Raw genomic sequence first — 10,747 nt, forward strand, 5'->3', positions numbered from 1 at the left:
ATTGATTATTTTTTAATGATAAACAAATGTTTATAAGACAAGGTTTTATGCATAGCATAAAGGATAACAAATTTTCAATTTGTATTGATATTTCAGGCGACTAATTATTGCTTATAATTATTTGTTTTCCTTTGTGCTATGTATAAAACTTTGCATTATAAACATTAGCATTTAACAATAATAATATTTGACAAATCAAAAATATTTCACCAATAAATGAAGATATTATAGTTCTCGACGCCATCTTGTGAGAAATTTAGCACTAACAAAGCCTTTCCCACAAAAATAAAGTTGGTTGTTTACAGGTGGAAAAAATATAATAAGCAGTAATTGTTGATTGAGGTTCTAGTACATATGGAATCATTTGGCGTGTTGGAAATAAGGCGACATAGCTCAGTGGTTTCAGAGAACTTGACCGGACATCAGAAGGCACGGGTTCAATTCCCGTTGGCGTTCAATTAACGTTGGCGTTGGTTGTTCAATTCCAATTTGTTATCTTTTATTATTTATTTGATAACATGAAACATATTATGAAATAAAGAAAAGAGAGGTGGCAGTAATGTTTATAATACATCTATCAGTAAAATATGTATTATTTTTCGTTATCAGTCATTTTGGTTCAATGTTTAGACGAAAAAACGTGAAGTAAGCCATTTTTAAAGATTTTATTGCAGAATCACTAAACAATAGGCCAGACAATGTCTTCTATCCAGGCTATATATTCGGAGACTCGCGTGTACACTCCGGGGGAGTTCTTAAATCCGCAGAATCTCCCGAAGGATGTCACCCCGAGTATCTCGTAAAGGAAGAATGAATCCTTGCAATCTGGATTCTGAAATTTTATAAATTATATTAAGTACAGAGGAAGCGACTGTGAGGCAGAGACCGAGAAAGAGGATAGGAGCCGGACCGAAGGACAAAGTACTCGAGACGAGTGGCGAGCATATTAATAAGACAACATTATACAATTAAAAAGAAAATATTTTTATACAATAATACGAACTCAAAGGGAGTTCAGTGAAAAGTGTACATACATTTTAATATCAAATAGACGTACCTAGTTGAGAAATATTTTATATATTCATTAAGAAAGATATACAGAAGTAAGACAGTTCGAAATAAATATTGTGTCACTGGTTAATAAAGCTGCTTCTTATGAAGAATGAAGAAAGATGAATGAAGAACGAAGAATGAAGAATGATGAATGATGAATGACGAATGAGGAATGAAGAATGAGGAATGAAGAATGAAGAATGAAGAATGATGAATGATGAATGAAGAATGAATAATGAATGAAGAATGATGAATGATAAATGATGAATGATTAATGATGAATGATGAATGATGAATGATGAATGATGAATGATGAATGATGAATGATGAATGATGAATGATGAATGATGAATGATGAATGATGAATGATGAATGATGAATGATGAATGATGAATGATGAATGATGAATGATGAATGATGAATGATGAATGATGAATGATGAATTATAAATGATGAATGATGAATGATGAATGATGAATGATGAATGATGAATGATGAATGATGAATGATGAATGATGAATGATGAATGGTGAATGATGAATGATGAATGATGAATGATGAATGATGAATGATGAATGATGAATGATGAATGATGAATGATGAATGATGAATGATGAATGATGAATGATGAATGATGAATGATGAATGATGAATGATGAATGATGAATGATAAATGATGAATAAATAATGAAGCATAAATGAACGATGAATGAATAATAAAGAATGTAGCTAAATAATGAATAAGAACGAAGAATGAAGAATTATGAATGTAGAATGAGGAATGAATAATGAGGAATGATGAATGATGAATGATGAATGAAGAACGAAAAATGAAGTATGATGAATATAGAATGAGGATTGAAGAATTATGAATGAAGAATGATGAATGATGAATGATGAATGATGAACGATGAACGATGAATGATGAATGATGAATGATGAATGATGAATGATGAATGATGAATGATGAATGATGAATGATGAAGGGTGAATGATGAATGATGAATGATGAATGATGAATGATGAATGATGAATGATGAATGATGAATGATGAATGATGAATGATAAATGATAAATGATGAATGATGAATGATGAATGATGAATGATGAATGATGAATGATGAACGATGAACGATGAATGATGAATGATGAATGATGAATGATGAATGATGAATGAAGAATGATGAATGATGAATGATGAATGATGAATGATGAATGATGAATGATGAACGATGAACGATGAATGATGAATGATGAATGATGAATGATGAATGATGAATGATGAATGATGAATGATGAATGATGAATGATGAATGATGAATGATGAATGATGAACGATGAACGATGAAAGATGAATGATGAATGATGAATGATGAATGATGAATGATGAATGATGAATGAAGAATGATGAATGATGAATGATGAATGATGAATGATGAATGATGAACGATGAACGATGAATGATGAATGATGAATGATGAATGATGAATGATGAATGATGAATGATGAATGATGAATGATGAATGATGAACGATGAACGATGAACGATGAATGATGAATGATGAATGATGAATGATGAATGATGAATGATGAATGATGAATGATGAATGATGAATGATGAATGATGAATGATGAATGATGAATGATGAATGATGAATGATGAATGATGAATGATGAATGATGAATGATGAATGATGAATGATGAATGATGAATGATGAATGACCAATGATGAATGACCAATGATGAATGATGAGTAATGAATGATGAATGATGAAAAATGAAGAATGAAAAATGAAGAATAAAAAATGAAGAATGAAGTGTAAATAATGAGTATGGAAGAATGTTTCACCTTTGGTTGAATCTGCAGAGGTCCCCCAGAATCTCCTTGACAGGTATCTTTCCCTCCATTTACAAGGTCCCCAGCGCAGATCTGACTAGAAACTACTCCCAACTTCAGGACTCCTCCTCTTCGCATCATCGTCTGCAAGTATATAAATCTTTAATGGCAAGATTCTACCCACTGCAATGTTTTCTAATAAAGTACAGTTAACATAAAACTATGAACATTGTTACCTTCAGTGAATTGTTGCACTGTGATTGGGGAATTATGTCCAGATCTACATGCATCATAGTGAGGCTTCCGTCAGTGTTATCTAAAAGTATAATTAGTTACAAATATCTAGTCTGGGCGAGCAAGATGAGATGCTGGAGAAGATTGCGTAGGTCCACGTGGACAGCCAGCCACACATTATTATTATTTTTATTTGGAGGCGGGTGGGGATTCTTTTTCAATTCAATTCAATTCAATTCAATTCAATTCAATTTGTTTATTCCTTTAAAAACATTACAAAATTACATTTTATTTCGTTTTTAAGTATATTTGTAAAATTGTATTACATAATAGTTAGCGGTGTATAAACTATACCAGCATCAATAGAGCTTGCCTTTTAAAGGCAGCTTCACCGATGCTAAATATGTCGATATCCGAATTATTTCTGTTCAACAGCAAGACTGCTCTCCCCACCGGCATATATATATATTCATCTTATGCAGGTCACCCCAAGTGACATGCAGGGGAGCATGAGTTCATGGGGTGAGTTTTATCTAGGCCTTGGAGGTGGATGCATGGCTGGCCGGATCGGGAGAAATTGGTTAAGGGTGGCTTTTGACCTCTCCAGCAGGACCATCTCGGCTATCTCGACTTGCTGATATGAAATATTGTTAATTTATTAAAATCTGGTCAAATAATTCGTTTTCCTATCAAAAAAATCAGTCAAAAGCAAAAGCTTTATGAGGACGGTTCGTAATATAACATGTTCGATACTGCTATAGTGTTTCAGAAAGCCGACCGGTTTAAAATGCATGGGCTTCGAAATTTCGAGACACAGTTGATTACGCGCATTCGCTAGAAGGTTCTAGCCTGTTGCCTAGGCATAATTTCAGCGCCATCGAAAATACCAGAAGTACCCAGACTAAGCGAGTTGTCTCCAGTTTACCAGCGGTCTGCTTACTGCCGCCACCAGCTGGGATATATAAATAGGCCTGACGCAGCGAGTGTTCAGTGTTGAGTCAACCAGCTCGCACGCTCGTAACCTTGACCTAGATATCGCCTGCATTCCACGCCGAATAATATAGTGCCTATTCGTATTTATCCCGTAAAATAAACGCGTTATTATTGTGAAGTAATTGTTATTGTGCATTATTAAATAAACGCTCCAACTGAACTCTGAGCTACTCGAGATTTTTATTGTGTTTCTTGTATTATGAATGACTAATATTTTATCGTGAAGTTGAAGGCATGCTGTCACTTTTTTTTAACAGAATCATTTTTCTCCGTAGTCATGGATTCACACGTCCGTCACTCCTGAACATACTGATCCCAGATTCCTAACCAACCCTCATACTTTTCCTTTCCGGATTTTCCTCTCCTTCCTTTTCTTAAAAAGACCCTTCACACAACACCCCAAAAGATGACATAGTTCCGGAGGAAAACTGTTTGAGTGTGCATGGTGCTAAAAAACTGTATGGGTTATCAACTGTCTACCATCAGCGTATCCTAGATACTTTGGACACGTTGCTTGTCAAACTGAGCGATCGAATCAAGAGAAACTCGTGGTTACTAGGAAAGTGTTGAACAGGAGAATCAGACGTTTTTACCCATGCGATTGAGTGATCAACTATCAGCTAAATCCGGAACGGCGTTGTTCTTGATTCCCTATGAGGCGCAGAGAAGTGGAGGATCCTGATTCGTCAGGGCTATTGGAATGAGAAAGATACTAAAAGATATTGACTCCTACGTCTAATTTGTTCGGCTTTGGGAACAAACGGCTTTTACCCATCAAGCTAATTTGTTCGCTTATCGGAACAACCCATATTGTCTCATGGAAATCGTTGTGTCATCCTTAGAAATATGAAGTAAACGATGTTAGGAAGAAAAATAAACACCAAGGTATATTTTCAAACACAGGATAATTAAAATTTACACCTCCATGATATTTTTAAATGAAATGACAAAAAGTGAGGTTGAGGTAATGTTTATAATACATTTATCCAGTAAAAATGTGTTTTTCTTTTTCATTATAAATGATTTAAGGTCAGTGTTTAGCCGAAAAAACCAACTGTGAGTATTTTTGAAACTTTTTAATTTTTGATTTCAAAATTTTAATATATTTAAACACAAATGTGTATTTCTAATAAAAAAATTTGAAAACCTATTTTATCGCCTTTATAAAACAGTTTTTAAATTTCGGATACGTTCAGTAATATTCCATTTAGTTGGTTTTATTCAGATGCGCAAAAATACAAAAAATTTCCAACTTTCTGACAGTATCTTTAAGAAATATAACGGTCAATATGCCAGAAGAGTGAAGGGATATTTCTCAATTTTCTTACCATAACTTGTTTTACCAAATCCAGAAGCCCTGGCGGTTTTGATGTTCTCGCTGTGGACCATCTTGAGGCAAGCTATTCTAATGAACTGTCCGAGGTCTGAAATCGGTTTGTCCATTTTCATTAGGGCTATGTCATTGTATCTGTAAAACAGAATTTCATTATTGGATATAATCGTAGATACAGTAGACGAACTTATCGTAAAGTTATTAGTTACTATAATTATTCATTTAACAACAACCACTGGTAGCTTATAGAGATAATACTACCAACATCTGCAAATCGCCAGAGACCGTCCTCGGAACATTATCGAAATTCATAGCACTCTAGATCAGAGGTTCCCAGAGTGGTTTGTAGCGATGCTGCGAGAATATTATGGAATGATCCCCAATGCAAAACGCATTGTAGCGGGAACACTCTAGATGCAATGCGAGCGTTCCTGCCTACAGGTCTGAAATGGTCTCGTGCACCCGGGCGAAATGTACTTAATAAGTTATTAATTAGCAGTTTTACGAGTGACCAACTAGCGAGCGCTGCGACTGCTTCCCGCGCGTCGCGCCCCTCTGTTTCTTCAACGCGCCTCTACAAGACCATCACCTACACCCGGCTCTGCACGGACTACAAATCATTATGGACTCCTCGGGATCACATCAGCACCCTGGCCCCGGCTATAATTCCTGGCTAGCGCTAACCTTATGCGCCTAAACCCTGCGACAACTTCGCCGGCCTGCATCTCCCACTCATCTGCCGACCAGATCCATCAAACCTTCGGCTACCTTGTTCACACTGGAGTACCCGGAAGATTTCACCAGTGCAGAACACATCCACGAATCCGGTCTCCACTAACGCGGTGTCGACTCACTGACCACTGCCTCGACCACTCCATCGCCGTCATCGCCGTCTACACCTGGTGTCATCCTCATCGGTCCAGAGTCATCTATCAACTGCGCAATTCTACTGACCTAGAATAAACGCTCTGATACAATACAATATTATCTTTCATTGTCTCCTTACCAGATCCTCAAAGGTCTACCCCCAGGGGTTGATTTCGGTTTGGTTGGCGGTCCATGTAAGCGAGAATAAAAATTGAGGGTCCACGATATTCAAGTAGGTGTATTCACGAGTAGACTACCATTTAAATCCAGACATTAAAAACCTTCAAATTTGAAGGAAGTCGAAAAGATTCCTGACATATTTTTGAATTTGAATATGAAAGAACATCTTACTTGACGGGTGGCTTATAGTCAGGATGTCTTATCAGCTCCACCAAGTCCCTTTCCTGTATAATGTCTTCTTCTAGTTCTTCGTCCTCCAGGGTGGTCGTGCCTAGCCTCGCTTTTACTGGGGGGCCGCTATAAACAAATGTTCTTTAGGCCATCGTTTCAAATTATGGAGCGACAGAAGGTGAATTTTTATATATTTGTTATCTTTAAATTGGTAAATTTAAAAAATATCTGCAAGATTGGAGTAGAATTCAGACTTATAAGAGATGGGATGTTTTATTCAACAATGTAGGGGATGTAATTTTAGATAATGCTTGGTTGAAGAGAGAATATTTGTTTAGAGAGAAACAACCAAATTTTTTCCGTATAATTTTATGATCCTATTTGTACTTTCTATTTGTTATTATTAGATGTGTGAAAAAATTTGCTTACATCTAAATAAAACTTCAAAAATAAACAAACATGTTCTCAGTTTGGCGATCAAATATGTTAGGAAATGCAGTAGGCAGACAGTTGATAGTCTATTGTGAATGCCTAGATTACACAAAGATTACATGAGATAACATCAAGATTACATGAGATTACATGAAGATGACACGAAGATTACATGAGATAACATCAAGATTACATGAGATTATATGAAGATGACATGAAAATTACATGAGATTGCATGAAGATAACTTGAAGACTTCATTAGAATACGTGAAGATTACATGAGATTACATGAAGATTAGATGAAGATTAAAGGAGATTATTTGAAGATTACATTAAGATTGCATGAGATTACATGAAGATTAGATGAGATTACATGAAGATTAGATGAGATTACATGAAGATTAGATGAGATTACATGAAGATGCTCACGTTCTAGTATCCCCCAAGCAGTGGGCTGCCGAAAGCACCCAGAGTGAACTGATGAGGGAGCCACCGCAGTTGTAGACGATCTCTCCTTTGTGCTGAGGGTCAAAGCCAAGCATCACCTGAAAATACCGTTTTTTCCACTGAATTGAAAATTAACGAACATAATTGTGTGGTCGGCGTTTCCAATGTGTAAACCCGATTATCACTTAGAATGGGTTGATTAATATTATTTAAGTTAAAATTCTAGTTCTATTGAAGTTCTGTTTTTTCTTACATTTGCTCCACACAGGAGGCCCTCCGAAATCCCTCTGGAATGTTGTCATCTTTGGGGATGCTGTGTGGAGGGTCTTTTTAGGGAAAGGAAGGAGAAGGAGTTCTGGGAAGGAAAAATATATGAGGGGTGGGTCGGAATATGGGGGTCGTTTGAATTCATCCCTCCCACTGCGGTGCAAAGCGATGTTCTGAGTGAGGCCTGCTGGAGAGGTCAAAAGGTCATCCTCAACCAGTCTCTCCCGATCCAACTCACCGCAGAGTTTAGTGAGCAAACGCCATCCGTCACCAACACCTAGACAAAACTCACCCCATGAACCCGGGCATTCCTGCTAAGTCACTAAACGTAGCGAGGAACTTGGGGTGACTTATGGCAGGGATGTTGGTTATCAAATAAATGGTTCCTCCCAAATCGAAACATTTAATTACGGTTGTTTAACAGAACAATGATAATAACAGAACTTTAATAGGACTTTAGCAAAACTTGAAACTTGGTTGTTGACTAATTTAGTTTCGATGACGTAGGGTTTGTTGTTAACTAATTTAGTTTCGATGACGTAGGGTTTGTTGTTGTTAAATAATTTAGTTTCGATGACAGAGGGTTTGTTGTAAACTAATTTAGTTTCGATGACTTAGGGTTTGTTGTTAACTAATTTAGTTTCGATGACGTAGGGTTTGTTGTTGTTAACTAATTTAGTTTCGATGACTTAGGGTTTGTTGTTAACTAATTTAGTTTCGATGACGTAGGGTTTGTTGTTGTTAACTAATTTAGTTTCGATGACGGAGGGTTTGTTGTTAACTTATTTAGTTTCGATGACGTATGGTTTGTTGTTAACCAATTTAGTTTCGATGACGTAGGATTTGTTGTTGTTAACTAATTTAGTTTCGATGACGGAGGGTTTGTTGTTAACTAATTTAGTTTCGATGACGCATGGTTTGTTGTTAACTAATTTAGTTTCAATGACGGAGGGTTTGTTGTTGACTAATGTAGTTTCGATGACGTAGGGTTGGTTGTTTTGGGATTCTAGACTACAAGTGATTACCTCTACATTCCAATACGTTGCTCGACGGAGTAACAAAGCGAGTGACTCGACCGAGCACTCGGCAGGTCTAATTCGGCCATAAAAGGAACACGCACTTTGTTTATCTATCTGCACACACAGACAGAGCCACTTCAACGCGTGGTGGGGTTAAGCGAGTTATTAATTTGATACTTTTTAAATTTATAGTTAATAAAGGTTTTTGACCAATTGATGCAAGGCCGAGTTGACATCGCGTTTGGGTCCCGGCCAGGCGTAGTGTGTTCAATTCCTCGGCTGGCTAAGTCCTCCGTCACAAAACAAGCAACATTTTCAGCTTACTGTGGTGGTAGTAGGAGATTTTCAAATATTGTTAGGTTATTCGTAACCCAGGAATGTTTGACTTTCTTTAAAAAAAAAAACAAAGAAAAAAAAAAAGATTTATATTTATTTACGATTTTGTGATATTGGAACAAATGCTTACCATGTGAGGAAATTCTAGTATATCGGCTGGAACCCTCTGCTTTGAGTGGAATAGAATTCGCTGGCATTCCACCATGGCCTGTCCATGTCGCCTACATTCTAAAACCCAACAAGGTATCATTACTTCTCTCAGCTATCACCATTATCGATATAAAGTAACACCATTTTAAACAGATCAACTAACACCATCCTCACAACTATCACCATTATCGAGACATAGAAACATAATTTTAAATAGACCAATCTAACATCTTTCTCAAATCAATCGTGGTAACGTTATTCTAAAAGCACCAATCATACAGCTTTCTCACATCAATCATAGTAACATCATTCCAAGCACACCAATCATACAGCTTTCTCACATCAATCATAGTAACATCATTCTTAACACACTAATCTAACATCTTTCTCACATCAACTAAATCCAACACCACCCGTGTATAGGGTTGCCATATTCGGCCAGGGTCTCGTCGGGACGTTTCAGGATGGAGAAAATAAATTTTTTGTAATACTTAAACAATTTCTTTATTTTATAATAAGTAAGTAAATATGTTTGTTTTATAGGTTACTTTAATTGGTACTAGCAGAAGTACTTGGCTGGCCATACTTTTCAGAAGATTTCGCTTTTCTCAACAATTCTGGGTACCTTTTAACATAATTGTAGAACTCTGTACAAGTCATGTTATAATTGACTTGACACTGTAAAATCTACTCCACAGTCTCTGGGAGCGGGCGATTTCGTTCATTAGTCCATTGGGCCGACATTAATGAAATAAACTCTTTCTACTGTAGCGTTGTGAGCAGGAATAGAAAATAAATATTCGCATAATTTCAAAAGAAGGCATTTTCAGTTTCTTTGAAAAGGTAAAGCCACTTCTCTGCAACCAAATCGATCGAATTCCATTCTTCCGAACCAAGCTTAGCCTCTAGAAAGCTCTTAAGATAATTATGTTGTTCAAAGAGATTATCGCTGAAAGTCTTCACAGCATTACTATTCAGGTATAAAAAAGTGTTTTCGATTTTTCCCCATTCTGAGATTTCAGATAGTGTCATCCAATCGAGCACTTATCAAACGAAACAGACCACTTTTTCAGATACTCGGAAGCTGTATTATAAAATGCTACAGCTTCCTCTTCAAATCTTGAAATCAAAACTGTTGTTTCAGGAGTTGGATTCTCATTTTTAAGTTTGTTCATTTGGATTTTGGTTTGCATGCCAATAAATTTGGCAGATTTCCTTTCAATCGGGGTGTTATGCGTTTCGTTTAATATTTTTCTGATTTCAATTATAGACAACTTGTTCTTTTCAACGTTTTTTATATTATTTTAAAACAAACTCAAGTTGGAATGCAGAAAGAGGAATTAAATTTCACTGATCGGACTTTTAAAGAAATCTGAAATAATTTTAGGTGGATTTTCTTCCGAATCAAAAAACTTTTGAGTGGTGTC

General features: G+C 36.2%; 1 protein-coding gene across 1 annotated transcript; it reads right to left on the minus strand.

Moving 5' to 3' along the window:
• Positions 1-422: 422 nt before the first annotated feature.
• LOC149414300 (serine protease snk-like) lies at positions 423-9,579 on the minus strand. The gene is made up of 7 exons (XM_089643702.1): positions 9,301-9,579; positions 7,531-7,646; positions 6,670-6,795; positions 5,447-5,586; positions 3,128-3,207; positions 2,904-3,035; positions 423-832 (listed from the first exon to the last, which is right to left on the minus strand). Exons 1-7 carry the CDS (start codon positions 9,418-9,420, stop codon positions 680-682), a joined length of 867 nt encoding a protein of 288 aa, XP_089499828.1. The 5' UTR covers positions 9,421-9,579; the 3' UTR covers positions 423-679.
• Positions 9,580-10,747: the final 1,168 nt, after the last annotated feature.

The sequence above is a fragment of the Hesperophylax consimilis genome, chromosome 20, assembly GCF_061612785.1.
Source record: "Hesperophylax consimilis isolate HC1 chromosome 20, BYU_Hcon_1.0, whole genome shotgun sequence".
In the NCBI taxonomy this organism is placed as follows: domain Eukaryota; kingdom Metazoa; phylum Arthropoda; class Insecta; order Trichoptera; family Limnephilidae; genus Hesperophylax; species Hesperophylax consimilis.

Excerpts from the sequence above, each read along its gene's own strand:
- LOC149414300 (XM_089643702.1), bottom strand. The coding sequence starts at position 9,420 with ATGATACCTTGTTGGGTTTTAGAATGTAGGCGACATGGACAGGCCATG. Across the intron at positions 3,208-5,446 it reads ATTTGGTAAAACAAGTTATG|ATAACACTGACGGAAGCCTC; the intron begins GTAAGAAAATTG and ends TTATACTTTTAG. Across the intron at positions 3,036-3,127 it reads AGTGCAACAATTCACTGAAG|ACGATGATGCGAAGAGGAGG; the intron begins GTAACAATGTTC and ends ATATACTTGCAG.